At 41.2% G+C, this 24,264-nt stretch overlaps 1 protein-coding gene across 14 annotated transcripts in view; it reads left to right on the top strand.

Annotated features, from left to right (window-relative positions):
• Window positions 1-351: 351 nt before the first annotated feature.
• CDC42BPB (CDC42 binding protein kinase beta) overlaps window positions 352-24,264 on the top strand; it is a 90,989-nt gene continuing 67,076 nt past the window's right edge. For all 14 annotated transcript variants that reach the window (XM_072930446.1, XM_032748886.3, XM_030275044.4 and 11 more), the window contains exon 1: window positions 352-824. In XM_072930446.1, the coding sequence (XP_072786547.1) occupies window positions 647-824 (178 nt within the window). In that variant the 5' untranslated portion in view covers window positions 352-646. The remainder of the gene's footprint in view (window positions 825-24,264) is intronic.

Raw genomic sequence — 24,264 nt, 5'->3', positions numbered from 1 at the left:
GCACACAGACCCACAGACACACCCACACAGACACACCCACACACATACAGAGAGGGTCAGGCACACAGACCCACAGACACACCCACACAGACACACACACACACACATACAGAGAGGGTCAGGCACACAGACCCACAGACACATCCACACAGACACACCCACACACACATACAGAGAGGGTCAGGCACACAGACCCACAGACACACCCACACAGAAACACGAAAGTGCCGACGCGGACGCGCAGCCCACACCGCCCCTCGCGCCCTCCGCGGCGAATCTGCCGCTACAGGGCGCCGCGCGGCCCAACCTTCCTGCGCGGCTTCGCGCGGCCCTGCCCACGTCGGAGCGCGCGGGCGCCGCGCGGGGGGCGTGGCCGGAGGCGCTCCGAGGGACGCGCCGGGCCCGGGGAGGAGGAGCGGGATCGGCAGCGGGATCGGCCCTTCCCCGCCGCCGGGCGAGGCCGCAGCGGAGCGGGGCGGGGGGTGGCCGGGCTCGGCCCATGGACCGTCCGTGCCCGACGCGGAGCCCGTGGAAGGAGCCGCTCGGCCGCGGGAGGCGGCGCGGGACGGCTGAGAGCGGCTGAGCCCCGGGGCCTTCGCTTCGCCCCGTCCCGTCCGTGCCCCGCGCCCGCCGCCCGAGCGGCACCATGTCGGCCAAGGTGCGGCTGAAGCGGCTGGAGCAGCTGGTGCTGGACGGGCCGCAGCGGAACGACAGCGTGCTGAGCGTGGAGACCCTGCTCGACCTCCTGGTCGGCGTCTACGCCGAGTGCAGCCGCGACTCGCCGCTCCGCCGCGACCGATACGTGTCCGACTTCCTCGAGTGGGGTGAGCCCGGGGGGCCGCGGGCGGGGGATCGCGCGGTCCCGGCGAGAGGCGGCGGGGCGGGGCGGCCCCGCAGCGCGGTCCCACCGCGCTCCCGGTGCGGCCGGAGACGCCGCCCCTGGATGCGGCGCCTCCCTGGGGAACACCCCCGCCGCCGGCCGGGCCTTGACCCTCCCGGTCTCCTCCCTCGGTCCCCGGCGAACCGCTTGGCAGCCGGCAGCAGGAGCAGCGGCGGAGTGTCCTTGGCCTGGAACCCTGCTCGGCTTAGCCCGAAACGTCAGGCTAATCCAGTGCTCCTCGGAGGGTTTCCTACCTGGGGGAGGGGAGGAGGGGAGAGCACCAGGCTCAGGCTTTGAAATGTTGCTCTGGTGCCGGCTCCTTGCTTTACAGAGGGCATATGTGTGTGTGTGTGGCTCGAAGAAACAACAGTTCCCGTTCATCATGCTGTCTTTTTTAATTTGGGCATGCCCCCCAAGGACAGAGTATTTCTAGGCAGCCTTTCTAAGAGCTTTGTTTAATGGTTCCCTACTGTTAAGCAGGCTGATAACAAGAGACCTCCAGTAGTCCGGAGCATGCTGACAAAAGAAGATGTGGATACTTTTGATGGCACTTAGGATAAAAGTTTTCCATCCAATGTTGGTTAGTTAAGGCTATTGACTAGAGGTATGTGGAGAGCAGAGATCCTTCCCTACTGCATGTCTAAATGAATTTATGTTAAAACGGCCATGGTGGCTGACTGGTTTATTCAGCTGAGTAAGTTATGAATAATAATGTATGACGAAGGTGACTTCTTCATGGAATAAGAATTGGAGGGGAGGGAAGAGTGAGCATTGCTCACGAGAAAGTTGCCCCGTTTATCAGCTGTTCCATGCATGTACAGTTAATTAGGCTTTAAAAGAGCACTCTTCAAAAAAATCAAGAAACAACAAAAAAACCCCCCCGACCAACAAAACAAAGGATTTCCTAAGGGAGAGGGAGGGGCAGATTTACTTCAGTAAATGCAAATGTGTGTCTTTAGCACTAGAGAGGACAGCACTAACATGAAGGGACAGCTGGTTCTCCTTAATTTCTGTGGGGACCACCACTCTTTGTCATACACTAACAAACTAAGAGGATTCACTTCCTGGACTCTTCTATTGACGTCAGTAATGCGATTGCCAACTGAATAATTAACCACTTTATCACATCTGCCCCGCAAGGCTGCAGCCTGGGGAACATTGATTATTTGTTTTGTCATGGGAGCTTTGTATGTCTTCTGCAAAGAGCATTCAGAGTTTTTTGTTTTCGAGCTGATGGCTTGAAGGAGTGAGCACCAGCAAATTGTTAAGTGTGATAGATCAGACTGCAGCATACTTTGAAAACTGAAGTTGGAAGGATTTGGGGCAGGCCAGAGAATGATATGCTTTTTCTATAGCGCTGCTGGTGGTTGTGTCTTACTGATTGATCCCAGCGTTGTCATTTTTTGTGTGATGGAGAGGCCGATTATCCAATTGTTTATAAAATCGCTTCTTTTAATTCTATTTATTGTGTTCACTGAATGTGAAAAGGTTACTGACTTGATGAAAAGTATAGCTCGCAATAAAAACAGTGTGTAGGTTTTACTGCAGTGTGGGATTACTCTGGTATAACAAAGTGCCTATTCAATAAATAATTGAAATGTATGTGAGCTACCATCTGGTGCTGCAGAGTGGGGATAAAAGTTTATAATCCAGGCTCTTGATGGTAAAGGGGTGGACCTAAGTCTGGACTGTATATTTGTGTTCCATCAACAAGGGATACCCTTAAAACCAATTACAGTTGATACTATGTGTTGCTTCCGTTCCTTCAAGCTGTTAAAAACAGCTAAGTGCCAGCAACGAGATACCTTTTATCTGTGTCCTAATGCCCTCACAGTGTGTTTCCACTGACGAGGAACTTGTTTCTGCCTCCAGCTAATAAGGAAAATATCATGCCAAACATGGTAATCTTCCTTATGTCATGATGTGTCTTAATTAGAGACTGATTTGCTGTTAGAAGATATTCTGGATTAATGTGCACAAGTTTTCTGTGCTGTTATGTGTCTATAGAAGCATCAGAATGTAGTTAACTATTTGGGATATACTTTGAAGATCAGTGTTTCTTTATGAACTGGAGACAGAAGGAATTTCCTTTTGACAAAATGGTGACTTACCACTGGCAGTGGAAATAAGCTGCATAGGTATTAAATTGGAATTAAGATGAGCTATATAACAAACATTTTTTTAAATTGTGATTTTAAAACTGGGTGTGAGGTATCACACATGTAAAATTCCCTTGAAATGATTCAGTGTGGTTAATGGACTTGCTTGCCTTCTTAATTGGCTAGAGAAAATAAGAGTTCAGGTGTGGTAGTTGAGGCAGGATTTTTTTCTGGCTGTGGTGCAGAGGAGGTTGATTCTGAGTTGTGTGGTGTAGTTGCTGGATATGGATATCTTTGCTTTCTGACAGAGCTCGGTGCTGCTCATAACTGTAGCTGGTGGATACTGGAGAAATGAGGAGTCCAGAAAATAAAGTCCCATGTTCATCTTGTGAAATTTAGGCTACCTCCTCTCTATTCAACATCTGCGGAAGCCTTGCACCTTACCTGTGGAGGCTGATAAACTCCAAATGGTGCATCCCATTGCTTCTGTCCTATTAATTCCTCTGCTGCTTCCTGGTAGTCCTGCCACAGGCTTAAATCTTCCTATTTGCTAACCATAGAAGAGCGCAGGGTGTGGTCTTTTGCCTTGGGGCAGCTTGTGGCTTCCATTGCTTTACAAATCGTGTAAGAATCTGCCATTTTAACCTTGTCAATTATAGCTTTCCCATGGTGAATGGAGCTTTCAAACAGACTGTTCTTTCCCTATACTGGGTGTATAATACACATATCTTTATGCCAAGTGTCTTTGGAGAAGAGCTAGCTGAACTGCACGTGAGGAGTCCAAAGTCCTTTTCTTCTAAGTTATTTTTATTTATAACTTCTGTTGAATAAGCTTGCACCCAGTTGGTTATCACTGTTATATTGTTTATATAATAGATATTGAAATAATGCTCAATATTCTTAGTGGAAATTGAATCCAAGTCTGTTACTTAACAGACCCATGTCTACATGTTCAGAAAGAATTTCCCAAATCTGTGCTTAGTGTCTGTTAAACTGTTGCTGCACCTGCTGCTCCTAGAGTGAGAAATAGTGAAGAGTCCTGTTTATTCTAGTTGGCTTTGCTCATTCCTCTCTGAAAGTGAGACTACCTGAAGTTATCAGCAGGCACCGAGGAGGCTGCATGGACTTTGGACTTACTTGATGGACTGTGGGTGTGCAGTGTGGTATTGTCCATCCACTGCAGAGAGATGTCCCAAGAGACTTTTCCTACAGAAAATGCTCTCTCTTGTCCTGACAAGGAGAGAAGTACAAGAGTGCTGGAGCAGCAGAGTCACAGCTCAGGTGTCTGCACCACCTGTCCTTTAGGTTTCAGGTACAGCGTGTTCCTCCCCATGGAGCCTCTTGTTCTCTCACACTGAGGCATCCGAGTCTTGCATAACCCTGTGCTAGAGTGGCTGCTTGCAGGGCACCTTGCTGGCTGGCATCACTCCTGTGCTGGTTTGACATCACCTTGTTTTTCAGGAGTTATCTTAGCAGGCTGTGGTTGGTGCTCGCTGCCCCTTCCTTCCAGTCACCAGGGACTGGTGTAACCGGCTGCTCAATTTTTGGACAGCTGCTCATCACAGTTTGCAGCCAGTACTCAAACATGTTCAGAGGAGATTCTCAGGAATGGGCCTTATTTGTATTCAAACCGATCCTGGTGCTGCACAGCCTCTCTTGCTTCAGCCTTTGTTTCCTCTAGCCCTGTTTCATACTGCTGGCCTGCTACAGAGGGCAAGGTGGCACGTGTCCCCATACACTTCATTTAGTGTTGTCTCGCTCCCAGACTCTATACTGGCTGGTTCTTTCTGTGGTAGCACCTCAAAACCCATGTCAGAGTAATTTAGACTGATACATGTTTATTGTTTTTGTTTTACAAGGCTCACGAGATACTTCTGTGGACTGTTTCTCCTCATTTATTATGAGCTGTGTATTTGAATGCTGACTTACTTACCTTCTGTGCTCTCAGTTTGTGCAAGGTCTGCTACCCAGCTAGAGTGGTGTTCTGCTTTTGGATGGTGGTGGTGGAGTTTTTTATCTCTCTATTTGTTTTTCTTTTTTCCTGAGAGAAACTCTTAAGGATGCTGAAGCTGTGGGGAACACGAAGAAAATGCAGATGATTAGCACAAGTAGGCTTGCTTGGCACCTGCTGCTGAGCTCTTGAAGACCGTCTGGCATAATAAAACGTGGATGCTGTTGTAGTAACATCAATATATTCCCAGTCTAGACTAGAGGAGAGAAAAAATGTACACACAGAGTGCTCAAAACAACCTCTAGCCTAGCCCTGAATTGCCACTTTTGGGTATATATTTGTTACACTTGAGTCTGGACCATAGATGGAAAAAACCATGCACAGAACATTGGCCAGGAAGGGCTGCTGTGCTGGTGCAGTGATTCACAGCTTTAGGTCACTGTCAGGACTGGTGCTTCAAGTTTGGATCTTGCCATTTGGAGGGGCTTGGTGAGCTTTGCAAGTTGACTCTGAGGCCTAGTCTTTCGTCCTTTCAGTTCTGCTTAAAGAGACACCTTAACCTTTCAGAGAAAAAAATACCTAGTTAGTGAGGTAATAACCTTACAGGGTGGCCTTTCTGTCAGAACAGTGTAGAGCCTGTTCTCTCAGTCTGAGAGCAGTTGTGTTCAGAAGTGTACATGTGAGCCTGAGGAAAGGGTGTTTCCAACCTGCACTAGAGCATCTTCTAAACTAGCAGCAGGGCTGACCTAGTCCTGTGCTATACGAACTGCTGTACTAAAAAAAGTACTAGGAAAGGGCAGGGGCACAATGTGTGGCAAGTGTGCTGCTAGCATAGGAGGCAGAACTATCCTCAAGTATTTTTGAGATGACCTCAGAACTGATGGACTGTGGACTTCTAGGGGTGCTTATGAGAATCCATTGGTCTTTTGGGGTTACACCAGGAAAAACTGTCACTTGATAACATGTCATATCTCTTGTCTTGAGGGCTTAAATTCCTCACTTCCTTTCCTGTGGCAGTCTTCTCCCTCCCCTGCTTGCAGAAATACACATAAAAATCCAGGAAGGGGCCTCAGGCTCTGCCAGCTTGCATAATGTCCTTCTCTGTGCAGGCAGAGGCTGTGCAGTGAGTGATAAGCCTGTTGGGCACGTGTGTGAAGTGACAGTGCTTGGATAATGAAGACAGCTGATGAACAAGAAAATTGAATTTCAGATTTTGGCTAAGTTTTCTCTACATCATCTTCTATCCACCAAAGCCTGTTATGATCCCTTATAGCAGAGGTAGTGGCAGGAGGGCGTGCACTGAGGGCTTACGAGGGGAGGATACAGCTACAGGTGCCTTGTGGATGTTCTGGAAAGGTGAGTGGTGGTAGTGACCGTGGGGTTTTTTGTGCAGCGTGGATGCAGCTAGAACTCCTCCCTGCTCCTGAAAGCTTTCCTGTGGTCATAGATGGGACACCATAGCTTGGATAACTTTCTGTAACGAGGTCATGATGGTCATCTGGCAGGATAGTGTGACCCTGGCTGCTGAATCCCAGTTTCCTGCAGAAGCTGGTTTTGTTCTTTTCAAAGATGTATGGTAGGACTAATTCATGTTGAAGGAGCCCAAACTGCCATGTTAGCTTTGACAGCATTGTAGTCAGGGCTAGTGACATGAGGGCATGTGGTTAAAATCCTGCTGCTGTGTGATGCTGGACTCTTTACAGGACATCTGTTTCACTCTGTTATTTTTAGAATGAGGCAGAATCTTTTAATGACTTTTTCTGTAAAACTTCATGCTGTGAAGCACTGGGACTGAAGGTTACGGTTGTGTTTTGGTAGTGGCAAAGTAACAGGGTCTGGAGGATGAGAGGCCCATTGGCATGTGCTGTTAAAGTGACAGATGGCCTGGGTGAAGATTGTCTTTTGTCCCATAGAAGGAATCGGTATTGCTTTTCTCCTGGGGATGATGGTGCTAATAAATAACACCAGTCTTTAGTTAGAGGTTGAGGAGTTATGTGATATATTGAAGGCTGTGAGCTATATTTTGCATTTAAATTTTGTTTATCTATGGAAACTCAGAAGGGGGTAAATAAGCCACTGATAAGTTTGTCTTCGTACAGGAAAATATGTGTGCAGCTAGTAGTTTCTCTCTGATGGTACATGATAAAGTGTAATGCAGAAGTAGGATTTCATAAGCATCCATAAATATTTTTTCTGTCTTGTTTCACTTGCAAATCTAAATTATTTTCATATTGATTTTTCACAGATAATATTAAGAGACAATATTTTGCAAAAAAAAATTACTCAATTTACATCCTTAAAACTTGCACAGTCGTCAGAGTTACGCATTGCCAATGGAAATGGCTTGAAAGTCAGTTTAGTCAACAGATCTAGTACAATGAACTTTTTTATCAAATTAAGTTGAACTAGTCTATTTTTGCAAACAATTAATGTGTGGGAATGAATCAGTTTCTTCCACACCTACTAGAACAAATGATTTTAACTTGTGTGAATTGGAATTGAAAATACTTTTTTCATTTTTTTTTTAGCAAGTTACTTCTCCTTTATGGTTGTATATTAATGTTTTAGGAATGTTGATCTGTAGTTGAGATTAGTTGGGAATGTTAAACTACAGATTCTTTAAATTTATAAAAAAATACACTTTTTCCCTTGCATGCAATTTGAGGCAATTCATGCAAACTGGTTTAAGATGGGTATTACAAAATGGAAGAATAATACTTAACAATTGCAAATTTTTCTGTGACACTAACAGAATGCAGTGCCTAGGATTATGAAAAATTTTATGGGTTCATCTTTTTCATTACCAAAGTCTGAAAAAATTAACACGACAATGGACTACAAATAACCTGTTTAGAAACTTAGGAGGGACTTGTTAAGCTTTTTAATATATTCTTGCTTTTGATAATACTTTAAATAGAGTTGACATTTGTTTCCTAAGTCCCATAAGGTACACTTGAGAGTTACAATGTATTCTGGATGTTACCAAAGGGCTTGTATCATGCTCACTGTTACATTCCACTGAAGTACTAGGGGGTGTTTTGCATTTTATTTTATTAATTTTTAATTTTTTTTAAGGGATTTAATTTAAAATATTTTTCAGGTCTGAGAATTTTTATGTACATTTGCTCTGTGGTTCAATGCGATCTGTTCATTTTTTAGCTGTCTCCTAACACTAAAAGCTTCCAACCCATTTTTCTCATCAGCATATGCAGATTGCCAGAATGTAGGCTTTCATTTATAAAGATCTTGTTCACTATAATGAATGTAGCTTTCTTCAGTAGGAAACTACACACTGTTTTCTTAAGCCCTGATTTTGCATAGACCTCAGTAATCATGTCTGGAGATATACTTAGAGTGCATTCAGATTAAGTGTGTGCATCCATCATTTCCAGCTGAGGCCTTAGGCATCCTGAAGTGCCTGAGATCTTAATTTCTATCATTCATGTCATCAGGGTCTTAACACTGAAATGTGTTATTACTTAACTATGGCCTAAAGCTTCAAATGTGATTAGTACCTCTGGATACCCTACCTAAGACATCTATAAAGGAGTCTGAACTTTAGAAAATAGTGGGGACATCTTTATCAAGTATTAAATAATTGAAACTGTGTGGAATTTGTTAATCAGATGTGCATTAGTTAAGTCTGAAGTATAATTCTTAATCTGTTTAAGTGTAATGCCATTGAGGGGTGCATTTGTATATGTGCCTTTCACCAAAATGCCAAGAAAAGATCAGAAGCAGCACCAATTTCAAATATATCCCAAATTATTTTCCTAATTTGTAATTGTTCTCCATCATAAAAATAAACATGGGTAATTGCTTTGTGAAGTCCTGCTTGGAATGTGTTTATGCCAGTTTAGTGAGATGTGCATGCTCAGGGTTTTGGAAAAGTCAATACAAAATTCTGTCTGGACTTTTAATTCAGCTTAAACCTGAGTTATGTTGTTTTAGTTGTCATCAAACGATTTGGTGAAAGGTGAAGTAACAAGTAAAACGACACCTGTTTTAAGCTCGTTTGAGTTGGTATATGGAAGTCAGTCTTAAAGAAGTGTTGTAGCTATTCTGGCAATATTGTACTTTTTATTTGTGACTGTGTAGTTTGTGGATTCATTATTTTTACAGGAGGTATAACTTCACCCAAAGCACCAAAGCACAGCGACAACTAAGGAAGTATGGGGGGTTGTATATTATGATTTCCCTGCCAGTAATGGTCCCTTAGTCTAATAACTAAACTGCATGCCTTTGAAATACCTGTCCTCATCTGAGGAAGGACAAGGTTTGTAGTAATTGCATGGTAATACTCATGGGACATCTGGAATCTTTTTCCCACTCTTGAGGAATTCCTCTGTCTCTGGTTCCCCCACTACTTACAGAGATTTGACTTGTACCTTGGGAGTGGATGGGGATTGTCTCCATTGCCTTGCACACTTTAGGATTACTGATGTTGTTATAACATGGTTTATATGGTCTTCATTTTGCACATCCTTCCTCAAAAGTTGGCTTTTTCATGGACCTTTACTATGTGCTGCCAGCCTTATTGTTGCCCGTGTGACTTGGATTATCAATACAGAAAGCTGGAGTGTTCAGAGTGCCTTTTATTTTACTGTAATTAAGGCAGAGTAGAAACAGCAGGAGGGTGACTTCAGGCATGAAGATCCTATTATATAATTTTGAAAAGTGTTCCCAAAGGTTTGCTTTTTAATACATGTTTTTAGTCTTTAGATTTAGCTCTTTTTCTGATAGGATTAGTTGTGTTGTCATGTGGTGTTGTTCCCTCCACCCCCATTTCTGTGTATCATGACTGCATGGCTGTGGTTTGTCTCTTATGACCCATGAGAGATGGACACCCAGTGTGCACGCTCTGCAGGCTTTGTTCTACAGGCTTCTAGTTTTTGGATCCAAAGGAGAATAAGCACATTTTTCCTATTGTTAGGTGTTTTTCCTATATTTATGTGTACTTGAGTAAGATATTCGTATTGAAATTTTTAAATTAAGGATTTAGCTTTCTGTGTCTAGTCTGTGCTTGCTTACATTATGTCAGCATGAAATGGGAATGTAATATCTGACCATGTTTTCTTTCTTTTTAGTTTGTATGCTCTTTAAGCCAAGGAGGGAATCTCATTCTGTTCTCCCCATCAGTGGCTACTTTTAGGGTGGCATTGTTGCCTTGGAATACTCTCAAGTTACACATCTTGAAGGAAGACATTTTTGTGATTCAGAACCATGGGACTTCCTCGAGGAGGCCGTGAGAAGAAAAGTTTTGCATGTACAAGAGGTTAAAAGTGATCTAAACGTCATAGTAGAGTGAGTGATAGAAGTTGGGTTGTAGGTGCAGAGTGAAGGCTGGAGCCTGTGGTATTTAATATTTCTGCCTTTATTGGGTAATAGGTATTTTTCCTAAACTCTCAGCACTTCATCTGTCAGAGCAGACTGACTGTGAGCTTGCAGGTCAGCTGTGTCACAGGGAAGAAGCACACACATTTTACTTCCAGACCAGCTTTAACTAGTTGTAGTAAAATGCCTTAGGTCATGTGGCATCATATCACTGCATAGAGGAGTTAAGTTTGACTGTGTTAACTTACTCTGGTATGTAATTAAGATTTCCATTACCAGTTAGTTCAGCCTTTGGTTTCCTGAGCAGTTGATATTTAAGTGGGGAATAATGTCAATATACACACAGCTGTTTTTAAACTGTGGTTCTTCTGGCCTGGTACTTCAGATAACATGGGACAACAGTGTGGGGATGCCTAACTGGAGGCTGTATCAGACCCACAACTGTCTTTATCTTACCACTAGAAGTATTTACTGGTTATTAAGGCAACTGAACTCTGGTTATCAGTCTATGTTTGCTTCTGTGGGCCAACAGGATTTACTGGATTGGATGTAGTGCTGTACCTACAGGGCTGTGCTGGCCAGGCTTGACCCTGGCAGACATGACCTAGTCAGGTTTACATCTGTGGCTAGAAATAATCAATCCTTGTGCATCCTGAAGTTGACTCTGATGTGAATTGTGAAGATAAAAGCCCTGACATTTTCTGAAGGAGGGAAGTGGGAATTTTTAATTAAGAAAGTTAAAAGCTATCTGTGAAGAGCCTTTTACTGCCCTTAGGAAATGGCTTTGCAGTAATTTTCATCAGTGTTAAAGGCATGCATGAATTTGAGTGGCTCAGACCAGGAGAATTTGCCCTGGTTTATCCTGACAGAACGAAATCTCTAGGTTGTCCAGGTAGACTTCCTGTTCTTGTGGGTAGTGTTAAACATCATAAAGATTGTGTTTAATGTTTCAGGCATGTTTTGAGGGTGGGAATAGCAGATACCACATTCCATCCTCTACCTTTTCTATACAGCATTATACTTCCTTCACACTGAAACATCACAAAATTCAGCATGACAAATGCCAAGTCTTGCTACTATGTACAGCTATACAAGTTGGGGAATGACCATCTAGGCAGCAGTCTTACAAAAAAGGATTTGTGGATCCTGGTAAACAATCAGTTGAAGAAGTCAGTGATGCATCATTGTAGAAATGGAAGCTGCCTATGTGCAGGATTGCATCTGGAGTGTGTAGCCAGCAGGCTGAGGAAGTTGTTGTTTTTCTCTTCACACCACTCTTCCAAGGCCACTTCTCTTGTACTGTGTCTAGTTCAGGGCTTCCCAGTACGGAAAGACCACTGGGAAACTGAAGTGAGTCTAGGAATAAACCACTGATGTGGCTGAGGGCCTGAAGTACGTGAGATACAACAAAAACATTAGATGTCTGCAGAAAGGGAATCTCATAATGACCCTCCACTGCCACATGTGTGGTTAGGGAGTGCAGAGAGGCAGATGCTTCCTTGGGTGCACTGCCAAGACGGACTAACAGTGGACACAGGCTATAGCAAGGAGGATTCTGAGTCTTTGTGAGAGAAAAATAAAAGTGCTCCTCCTGACAATGGCCTTGCATTGGAGGAGTCACCCAGAAAGATGAAAGGCTCATTATCCTGGCAGCAAACCTCAGCTGGGCAAGGCCTTTGTCACATGATTGAACTTTGATGTTATCTCAGCTTTGAGTAATTTGGGTGGATTCTGGTGTACAGGAGTCCCTTCCAATCTAAGTTTACTTTGCGGTTCAGTATATTTTTTTTTCAAGTTAACAAATATATTTAACATCATGGCTGCTCTAATAGTAAATAGTTGTTCTTCATACTTCTCAGAATGAAAAGCAATATGGGAAATAGCATCTTCTTGCTGTAGATAAAGTAGCTAACACAACTTGGTTTTTTGATAGTCTCAGGTGGTCACTTTGGTTGGCTGGCATTTTACCACAGTCTGACTATAAGTATTGACTAGGCTTGTTAAATGAAGGGAAACTAAATTTTTTTTCATGTTGTTCTTCCATGTATTTAAAGAAGGCACCAGTTTCCTTGTTCCTGGCAGTGAATTTGCCAGAACAGGTTTTAAGAACTTTGAACCTATATTTTATGTTTAGTGCTGTCTCTCAAGTGTGGTTTCCTTCTGTCTAGTTAGCCTTGATAGCACTTGGAAATTTTAAAGCATTCCTCCATGGAGCTGTCAGAAGAGCCTGCCCTCCCTGCATGACTGCGAGCCTGAATCATCCTTTATGAAAAGTACAGGTGTAGTTGTTGTACTAGATATGTTCTCATATCACAAAGGATCTCTTATCTAATAGGGCTCCTAATATGCTTATAGCTGACACTATAAGGAGTCTGGATAAGCAGTTGCTAACAACAGGGTGAAACAAATGTTCCTCATAAGAGGAAGATGTAATGGGAGATACTAGCTTTAAAAACTAGGGTTTTTTGTTTCCTCTGTAAACTGAGATCTCATGGCTTGCATGGAGTTGGACTTGCAACATGGTTTTAATGCTGATATTCTTGATGGATGATAGTAGACTCAGCTAACCAAAATGTACAACAAATTCAGTGTTTCAAAATCATATTGGTATATGGAAGTGCTATCAATGACGAGGATAATAATGTACAAATGGTACAAAACCTAAGAAAGTAATCCTTTTTTAGTGCTGTTTTGTACTTAGAAGGTATCCAGAGTGGCTCTTGACTTGCCATACAATGAATTTATATCTGTTGTCTTTGAGTATTTTGCTTACAGCAAAACCCTTGCAAAATAATCACATTCTTCAAGATTCCTACATTCCTAAATGCCCGGAAGTCTGGTAGATACCCTTCTCAGAGAACATACATTGTGAGCTATGCCATGAAGGCATTCGTTGAGAGCACTATATAATGTAATGGTCCACTGCCCTTCTGGGGCAAGGACTGTGTCTGTGAGCAGTTTGTAATGTGTGTTCATTTTTCAGAAGAAACTTTTCTCAAAGTATTGTGTAGTTGTTTCAGATGCTTTGGTGCTTGCACACTCTGGAGGTACCCTGGGAGAAAAAGAAGACAGTGAAATAATGGCAGTAACTTTTTATGTGGACTGAGTCTTGCTGCTTAAAACTACTGAGAAATACCATTCTCCTCCTCTTATGCCCAAATTCCCTCTTTCATTTAATTGTTCAGACTCTTCACTTTTCATTTCTTGTATCTAGAGAAGGCACTTTGCAGTGGTGTCTTTAAAACAGTAGTGCACACTTGTGCACACATGACAGCAATGATCTTTGTGGCTGTAATATGTCATTGTCCACATTGGTAATGATGGTTCTTTCTTTAAGTATATGCTTGATAACTGCAGAATAAATAATACAGACCTCACTGGAAAGTGTGCTCCAGTAATTCACCTTCAGAGCTCTGTGGGTGACAGCTGGTGAAAGATAATGGATTATCTTTCTGCAAGAGGAAAGCATGGGCAAGACCTACTTCTTACATCAATCTCCTTGCCCTCATCTCTTCCTCCCCCCTCATGTCCCATATAACACTTAAGAACCTGTCCTCTCCATTTTCTGAGGGACTTGGGTGGAGATTGCTTGTTATCACTTTTGTGTTTAAAAAAAAATAAATTAATTGGCAAGGAAATAAATTTAGCTGTGCATAACAATTCATGGAAGAGGAAATCAACACTGTCTGCTTGTAATCTTTTAACACATATCCAGAAATAGATTGTTGGAGAGTCATAGTATTTGTTTTAAAATTTATAGTATTGAAATAAAAAAATAAACAGGTCTGTGAATTAGAAAAGAGTGGAAAAAGCATCATTTAAAGTCCAAAATATTCGTCAATATACTACAAACATTGGTCAAGCCTGATGTCTTTACCTGGTGCTTCCAGAAGTTCCTGTACTTTAAAGTAAACTTTGAGATTTTTTGCTAAAATGTCTGTTAAGAGACATTTTGAAGGAGAGATGGAACTGATGGTATTCAAAGAAAAACTTCTCACATGAGATTACAAAGATTCTTGCTAGACTTGGGGATTTTGAGTTGTTGAAGTATGTTCACATTAGAAAGGTGAGACTCCAAAGTGACTTCTTGGTTCCTTAAAAATGCATTCCTTAGAGAGTGGCTCTTAAGAAGAGTAATTCCTTAAATTTTGATTTCATGTAATACAGTTGTAAGTGCTCCTGTTTTCTTTCCTTCCTTTAAAATACAGCTGAATAGTCAGTGAGGAGTGAGCTTTTGCCAACAACTGCATAAACTACTCTGCCATTGTAAAATTTCTTTAAACAATTAGGTGTATTTTTGTTCTGTAACAAAATAAGAGTAATGACTGATGCAGTCTGAGCATAGTAACAGACATAGTGACAAAGTGACCCTTGCTGTTCATGCAGATAATGCAGTGGAGTAGTTTAACACATGACTCTTCTTTTTTTTTTATCATGACTGATACTTGTTTTGAAAGATTTTATGGACCTAGGTTTTTGTTAGTTTTGGTTTTTTTTAATGATGCTTCTGTGGACTTGTTTTAAAATTTAAATTATATAGGAAACAAGAGTTAAATGTCAAGAAATTATTACAAAAGTGGAATTTTGGGGCTGTTAAGGTCTAAACAGTAGGACAGTTGCCAGAAGTATAGTCTTCAAGGCTTTTTAACTCCTTTACAGAAAATTTGATGAACAAAAAGTCAAGTTTCATAAGCAGTCATCTTTCCCCCAGTGCTGTGGGGTATTTGTGTCCTGCAGATCATTGCCACAGACCTGTGTTGTGTGTGTACCTGCTCATGAGAACCAGAGTGCAGCTGTATGTTAAAGACCATGGAACTACCCAGAGATTAAAAAAAATTTTGGTAAATGTCATGTCCTTGCTTGATTCACAGTGGCAGTCCAAAGATGGACTAATGTATTACTGAGCACATTTTTCATGAGGCTAAAAAAAAAAAAACCAAAACCCTAAGTGACATATATATTGAGTATCTTATGTAAAGGAAAAAAAATATACAGCTCTTCCAGACTTTTACATTAGAGAATTCCAAAGAAGTTTGAGGAAGAGAAGGATTACATAGCCTCAGCTCCACAATACTAGTATCAAAAATGAACCTAGCTTTTCTGAACTGCAGCATCAACGATGAAGAGTTTGACAGTCTTTATAAGATTGTGGTTTGGGACTAATGTGTTTTTAAAGTGAGTCGATGCAAGTGGAAAATATTACTGAAGAGCTAAAACAATCATGAAATGGGTAAAGTACCCAAGGTTTACTTAGATAGGAAGACAAATTAGTAAAGGAAAATATTAAATTCTATGTGGAAAAAAAATGGAATGGGGTATGGCTAAAATGATGTGTAAGAAAGTACAAGGGCAACCATTTTACTTTTATCTATGTAAATATTGGCTCAGTGTCTATAGTAGTTTGCAGTTGCATTGAAGTAGATTAAAACATTTTGTAGATTGACTGAAATTCCTTAGTTTTCTGTTTGTGGTAACCTCTTCTGCTTGTGGTCTCCTCAGAGGCTGTGTGCTATGTTGGAAGATTTCTGGAAAGAAGTTAATGCATCTTCACTGGTTCCTGGAAATGGGAACTTGTAAAAGTACATTACACCAGTAGGGTTTTCCAGCTGCATTTTGAGAGTTTTAAAGTTCTTCTAAAAGTTTTCTATGCCTTCTAATGTTTGCATATTTCTACTGAATTTTCTCACACTGTTCACGTAAATAATGATTGCTTTACATTCTTTGTAGGTAGAAAGAATGTATAGATTGTTGGTTTGACCAGTGTGGTTGGAGAGGTAGCAATTTCACCCTCCAATCCACTGTCACTTTTAAGTTACTATATATGGTAGAGCCAGAAAATAAAGTTCTCTCTTTTAGTTCTTTTTCTTCCCTCTTTTACATAACATATGTCTGTAAGATATTTTGTGTCTTAGTGTAACCCTGCATTTGTACTGGCATGCAGATTATCGCCCTGGTGTTGCATAGGAGCTTCCAAATGTTTGGCTGTTATTTCCAATTATGAGTAAAGGAAAAGGTTGGAAGCCAGCAGAATGGAGCCTGAGGTATAGATGAAGATTTGAGATTGCCACCCTACTACAAGCTTGTTCTGAATGTCTTAGTACTTGATTTTCTGTTTTGAAATCAACACACCTGTCTAGATGGGCTGTAAATGAGGAAAAAAAAAGAATTCTCTGCTTAAATGTGTGGAAATAAATCTTAAAGCAAAAGGATCATGGATGTAGTGTTTATGAATCATAGATGGCACATGGATAATGTTACACTTCAAGTAAGGAGGAATGTACAAAACTGAAAATTTTTGTTTAAAATGACAACCTTAAAAGCAAAATGCTTTGAGATACTGCACCTGATATAAAAACTTTCTGGGATGATCCTCACTTGATATGCTTATCTTGAAAAGCTGAGGAACAAGACGTAGAGGTGAGACGTGGTATTTGCAATGTGAATACAGTGATTGAACAGATTTTTGTTCCCTACTGGCTTTCAGAATACGTAAGAAAGAGGAAGCAGCTAGAACCCAGGGATCTTGGCTGGCTGCTGATCATGCTGGAGTGTGCAGTAACGGGAGGTATGGTCTGGATTGGAATGGTAGTGTGGAGGATGTAAGATTCCAGGAGCCTACAAGAGGTTTGGGAATGCCTAAAAGCACGTCCATTAAAGAGCATGTCATGTGGGCTGGCAGTCTGTTGAGAGTTTTCTTAAAATCATCCAGAAGCTGGATTTAAGAATTTCTGAAAGATATCATGGCAAACATGTTAAGAAAAGATGGGCTATAAATACTAAAGAAAACAAAAAGTCTTCTTTGATACACAAAATACTGAGATAAAGGGAAAGAGCTTATTCAGTGTACTGCACATAAATTACCAAAAATTTGGATAGGAAAGCATGATAAAAATACAGAATGAGGGGGAGAAAAGAAGGAAGAACTTCATCCTGCCTGTACTAGAGAAAGCTGAATTTATAATGCTTGGAGACTTGGAAATGTCTCTAGGAAGAGGCTTGGGGTTCTATTTTTAGTTTCCTGTTCTGTATGCTTTGCATACACATGTGATGTTAAAAGCTCTTTAGTCATGTTCTAATTCAGTTAGATTTAAAAAATTCACTCTTTAACTATTCCAAGATTTGCTTCCCCTAACAATGAATTTTTGATTTGATGGAGAGTTTAAAAATTTTAACCTGTATAAATTGTTATGTCTAAAATTCCAGATTATCATTTATCCAAAATATTTTGTTTCATGGGTATTCATGTGTGTTAAAAAACCAAACCCTGTTTTAAATTTTTTTTGTTGTTGTTTATTTTTAATTTTTTTTTTATTTAATAGCAGGTGTAATGATCCTGGTCAGTTTGAAACTTCAGCATAATTAGCTGATACTAGCAAGCTGATAACTGATAGCTGGTAAATGGGGAGTATTCTAAAACAGAATTCTGCAGGCTTCTTGGTTTATTTCATTGGTAATTAAATTTTTTGGCCTTTTGGTTTTTTTTAGCCATGAGCACTTAAAAAAAATCTCTACTGCTAATAATCCATTATCATACAGTTTGACTCAATTTTTTGAAAACTGTCTAAGGCCAGGGGTAGGATTTTCTGTTTTCCAGTAGATTCTTCCCACCCCCCCACTCTTGGTAAAAATTTAGATCTTTCTTATCGGTCTAAAATTTTAACTGTATTATGTGGAAAGCCTAGGAATAGATATAGACAAATTTTAAAATATGCTGAGGCAGTGTCAGACATTAAGGAAAAATTGCACAGTGAAATTAGAAGCACGTTGCCTTATCTGGGTGAAGTTTTCATCACGCATTGGAAGGCTGAGAAATGTATTTATCTTCCATTTAGACTTTCTTTCCATCCTGTTTGAGTAAGTAATTTGTCAGGAAGCATCCTGATATGCTGTCTGGAGATGTGCTTACTTTCTGAGTACCCCAGACCCCAGTGGTTTTTCTGTTACAGGCAGCTGGCCATGCTCCTGATGCCCCGCTTGCCCTGAGTTTTGTTGGTAGTGACCTTTGGCACTTGAAGTCAGTGAAAATAGTGCTGCTGTAAATGGTTTTCGTCTTGCGTGCTGCCAGCCAGTGGTATTGGAATGAGTAGTGCAAGACAGAACAGCTTTGGCTATAGATTCCTGGTCTAGAGGGGGAAGTGAACAAGAGTTATAAATCCTGAAAGTATTTGTAATAATAAAAAAAGCCACTCTGAGCCATCCAGTATAATATGTAGCAAATCTTAGCATGGGACTTGTTAGTATTCTCTGCAGATTTAAAGACAGTTCCCCTCTTCTCTGCTTCTGAGTAGCTTGAGCTACTCTGAAGATTCTTGTGCCTGGTTACAGTAATTGCTTGTCGCATGTCTTCATGGCCTTTTCCTACGGCAAAGATCTGACTTTCAGTGACCTTTTAATTAGATCTCAAGCTCCAGGCAAGTTTTGAAACAGGGTGAGTAATGTCTGAGAAAATGTCCTCCTGCCCGCTGCCATTTAGAAGGAAGTGAAGAGAAAGATGTGCCACACCTGTTCTTAAAGTAGCTGTTGCTATATGAACTCTTAAAATTGAAAAACAGCTCAGGGTATTTATATGTGTAGTGTTGCAGTCAGGTGCAGTGCTGTAGCACTGTAAGCTCACCTAATTGTCCCATCCCCTTGGTCTTATATTTCCTGGTTTATGGTGTTGATCTGGTTGGGAACTGAAGTGTCAGGCAGAAGGTAATTGTCATTTGGCTGTGCTTCCTTATCCAGCTTTCTGTGGCACTCCTGTGTTAGCAGCAAGGCCGCCTGTGCAGAGTTGGGCACCATGGGAGGCAGCTCAGCACAGTCCATGCTGCTGCACACAGTGGCTTTGGGGAAAACTCTGCTCCTTCACCCTCCTCGCTTGTGCCGGCCTAGCAGCCTCTCCTGACCCTTGATGATTCAATTTCTTCAACTACACGGTGGTAGATGTGTTACGTGTATTGCTAGCTTGGGATCCTGCTGGTTTAGTGAGTAGAATCAGGTCAGTGAGGTGAGACCAGCTGGGTTTGTTGGAGCTGATGGGAGAGAGCAGATCTGTGGAACTGCTGCTCTGGTCGCAGCGATCCCTACAGTTGTGCTGTTCAACTACTTTACTCTGAATTTATAAGTAGAGAAAGGGATGCATCACAAAGTGGATTTCACTCCTGTTACTGTATTCCTGTTACATTTGTGTAGGGTGCTTTGGCAAGAACTTACTGTAAACCTCTAAGCTCTAAAAATAAAGGAGGTGGCATGTGGTAAATACAGCACCTGTGTAAAGTGTAAATTGTTTTATTACATAATGCACATATTGTGTTTATAGTAACTTGAGAGACAATTTTGTGTATATCTGGAGGAAAAAAACCCCATGCATTTACTGTAAGTGATTGGTAAAACAAGTATACTGCTTTCCTGTTAAGTTTTACTTCTAAGATGAAATAAAGTATGCAGTCAGAACTTTGCTCATACATTGATGATGTAAGTGGTGGCTTAATTAATGTAAGTGTATGTATGCTTATATCAGCACAATGTGGTCATCAGATTGGAATTGTTTTATTTCTTAGGATGTGCAAGAGGTGCTGGGTCTGATGAAATTTAGTTTCATCCTATGTTATTGAAATTGGAGTGAGCTCAAATTTGAGATTTTCTTAATCTCAACTTTGAAACCATCTGAAAAATACCAATTTTTTTTTCTCAGCAGTCATATTCTCAGGCTATTCTACAAATAATTACTAACTATCCTGTTAAGATTGTTCATCATGCAGTAAAATAAATTGATTTTAGCAATATTTACAGTGTTGTTATGGAATAAAAGGAATGGAATAATTGAAATTTTACTCTTTGTAACTAGTGATTCATGTAAACCCCCTCAAACAATTTTTCCATTATTGATGTGCTTCAGTATGTGATTGCCGTTTGCTGTGGCTTAAATGACCTCTCCAACACCTGCAAAATCTGGCCCTGAACTAGGAATACAGAAAAATTGAGGCATGAATAAAGCTAATTTAAAGAGATACTGCATTCTGTGGTGTTTCGTACAAAGTTTTAACATCTGTTTTGGAAGAGTCTGTCCTAATGTGGTGTAGGTTGACTAGAAACAGGCTATGGTATAGCCACTTCCATGGTTGCTCTGCTCCACATGACATTCACCTCAGTTCTGGAAGCTATTTTGCCCTTCTGCAGCCTCATTCTGCTCCCTCTCTTGGGCTGGGGCTCCAGTTCACAGCTGTATGGGTGAATGGTGTGGTGGGAGGGGATGGAATGGGATAGACAAGTTAGCTTTTGCCTGGAAGTGCTCGTTGTTTGACATACCACATCAAGTCTGGTGATCCAAACAATGGACTGGAGCATAGGGAGAAGGAGCATGGAGGAACTCCTTCAGGAGAGAATGAATTTCCTGGATTGAAGTTGTTGTGTAGCTCCCTTTTCAGTTGTCTCAAATGTCTGGGATGTCAGACAGTCCCAAGGAAAATCTGTATATGGCTTGATGTCTTCCAGGCTGGGTATTATCTTCTTGAAGAAAATAAAAGGACTGAAGATGACGCTTATGAAGGCATTGGATATCAACAGTTATAAAAAGCAGAAAAGTTCCTTTATTGTAGAATAGTAAGCTTTTCTTTGCAGATTTTTAGCAAGACTTAAGAGGAAGGAAAGTACCATCTTTGAAAATCTTGCAAAATTTGAGTAGAAGAAAGATCCATTTGTTTTGGTCTCTGCAGAAAGTGCCAACTTGCAGACTTTGTTGGACTTCTGCTCAGTATTTTAGTCAGTGACGGTTCTAAGGCTGAAGAGGCTGATGGTCCACCAGTGAATCCGTGGTTGGTATGTAATCTAATGAAAGAGCTGGGAATCGGGGAAAAGCTTAAGGTTAGAGAAGCATGGCAGCTTTTCCTCTCCCAAACAAATGTGGCAAGTTGGAAAGAGGTATGAAAAACTGGACTACCAAATGCAGTCAGGAGCACTGTTTCTCTAAGGGCTTTCTTAAATCTCCCATGAGAGTTAAGCTAGAATTTAATCTCAAATTGTTGGGTGTTTTCTGAAATGCCTTTGTGAGTGCTTACAGAGCTGCAGATCTTCTCGTCCAGTCTTTCTGCCTGTAAAAAAGTCTGTGTCCTGACAGCAATATCTTGAAATATTACATTTTGTGAAGCTTCACCAGGTGTACACAGTAATTCACTTTTGGCTTTCCTGAAGTCAATGCTACTTACAGTCACATTCTTCTTCAGTATTAGTACTAACAGTTTCATCTTCCAAGATCAACTTCAATATTAGTAATTAAATAAGACAAGCCCTGACTGAATTGTTTCTAGAAACCAAGGAACAATTCCCTAAATTTGAATCATTCAGTGACAGTAACATGAATAAAATGAAAAATTGGGCAGTGAGCTTCACCCTCTCTTTGATACCAATGCAAGCCTTCTCTCCTTGTACTTGCATCCCTTGTGGTACTAGCAGACACCATGGTCTGATTGGCATGTGGTTTTTATTTTGCCTATTATTTTTCCTTTGACAAAGAAAGGTCTTGCGTACATATGAGTACAGCAAATAGTCATTTGCTGTGTTTCTTCGGGTATGTGAGCTAACCCTTACTTCCTCTCACCCGCTAGAGCTCTGTTTCTGTTTAGCTCTCAAAGACACACGGTGGCCTTGACAGGAGTTACACTGGCAATGTATTTTGTCACTTGGACTACTGGAAACCATCTGTGTGTTCCTCAGTACTTGTCTGTACAAACCTTGAGTATTGTCTTGGATGTCCTTTCATTGTAAGCATGGAGAGCAGTGAATGGGCCGGGCAGGCAGATAGCCAGCTATTAAGTGTTTGTGGTAACATTAATCAACGAGCTGGCATATTGCTGCTGAGTCCTTCTGTGTGGCACTTGCTTTTGGGGTTTGCTGCACAAAAAGAATAACAGTGAACGCAGATGATGTTTTGAGGTAAATGCCTTGCTCTTCTGCTGGCAAATTTAGCAACACTAATAGGATCAACATCAGAACTACTACTTGATATTTTTCTTGAAAGCATTTCCCAATGCCATTAGCCTTTAGCTTGGTGATAAATTTTTCATGCAGTTATCTCAGATTAGTGTACAAATTCCAAATGCCAGAAACAGTTCTTCTGTAACTGATAAAGCCAGTTAAGGAGCAAGATGCAGAAGCGAAAAACATTTGGTTTATACCTAAAATTAATGATGTTTTTATCCTTTTAAGCCTTTGAGGGGTTTTGTATGTGATTATTGAATCCAAATGTTACCAAATTCATGGTTCTGTTAAGTGTCAGCACGGTATCTGATGGAAGGTGCTCAGATGCTCTTTTACGTATATCAGAATACTTTCATAAAATGAAGCAAAATCCATAACTGGCTGCAAATGAATACCTTTGTGCAACAGTTCTTCAGAAAGCTTGAAGGCTTTTAAAGTGTTTGTATACCAAATAAAGACTAACAATATGATATTTAACTTAATAATTGGTTACTTACCACCTTCTGTCTTGAAAAATCCACCTCAAGAAGACTCAGACTTTCTTGCTATTGTGTTCATGTATGTGTTTCTATGGAATTTTAGTAAATGCCATGATACTGTTATAAGAGAGCAGTACCAGCCACTGTAAAACTAGCTGGCCTTGTTTGGGGAATAAAGAGGATTCTGACAGCATGTCAAGCAGAGTTGTAGCAACAGGCTGTTCTGCAAGGTCTGCAGGCACTGTAAGAGGTAACCAGGTTGTGCTTCTCTGGTTTTAAAGCCAGTGGAGTTTCATTGTAGTGATAACCAAGAGTCTTGCACCACTACATTGATCCAGTGGATGTTGATGAGTGATGAAGAATTGGATCATTGGGCAAGAGGCAGACAGATTAAGAGAAGCGTGTCTATGTTTGTTGTAAAAACAGGAGGGAGAGCATGACAAAAGTCAAAGGCACCGCAGCAAATGTGTCAGAACACAGAATGCATCACTTTGACTTGTAAACAGCAGAACTTTGGTGAAGTTTGTCTTCCTGTAAATTTGTATTTATCAACTTTACTAGGCTCAGTGGCATAACCACCTGCCCTTCCCATTGCATGAACTTCTCTTTTCTGCTGCACACTTCCTTTCTTTCCTCTTCTGTGCAGCACTGTCCCACTGTCCCTGCATGACTGTGGACAGTGAGGTATGTCTGCTTTGCACCTGGGTGTGTGCTGGCTGCCAGCTAAGCAGGTAACTGCTTTATTCCTGCTGCTGCCTTTCCCTTAGTGGAGGTGATACCATGGGTGTCTCCTATTCAGTGCCGTTTATTAGATAAAACTTGTAGCAACTTTGTGTCTTTGGACATCTTCAGAGCAATTTGGTAAAGGGGATCTGAAGGGACTTAATTGGGATCAAAAGGTACTGGGTGAGAGGAATGGCTTCAGAATACCAACAGCATGATCACACATACCTTATTTCCGTAGGAAACTAGATTGAAAAAAAGCATTCACAGAGGTAGACAGTAAGAGGAAACAGGCCAGCACAGGAAAAGGGAAGCAAGGATCTATATTTGGAAAAATTAAAACTAGAGTCAGCATAGGATGGAAGAATAAAAAAAAATTTGCATTTCTAAAATACAGGGGAAATGTCACAATCTGATACAAGAGGATTGTACTTCTTTAAAACTCAAGTGTGGGTTGTAAGAGGCATTTATCACCTTAGTAAGCAGGTTGGGGCTACCTGGGTGTGGGTATCTCCCAAGACATGTATACAAGCACTAACTTGTTAAACCTGCCAGCCTGCTGTTTTAGTAGCAATATCATAGGAGTGCTGTTTCTTTGAAAAGGGGGCACAAAGGGCACACAAGTTACTTGATTTCTAGAATGTAAGTTGACGGATGGCTGAGGGAAATGGTAAAATTTGCTGCTCTTTCATGTTCTTCCTCCAAAGAAAATATCTTAAATAAAATACTGGATCTGCCTGGTGGGAGTATGGCTCCGCAGACAGTTATCTGCGTCATTTTGTTTTTCCCTGACATTACTATTTTGCAATTCACATAGTTTCCTACCACAATATTTTGTAG

Source organism: Taeniopygia guttata, chromosome 5 (genome assembly GCF_048771995.1).
Source record: "Taeniopygia guttata chromosome 5, bTaeGut7.mat, whole genome shotgun sequence".
In the NCBI taxonomy this organism is placed as follows: Eukaryota; Metazoa; Chordata; class Aves; order Passeriformes; family Estrildidae; genus Taeniopygia; species Taeniopygia guttata.
Note: the sequence above shows the minus strand (reverse complement) of the source record. Positions and strands in the feature narration are given on the sequence as shown.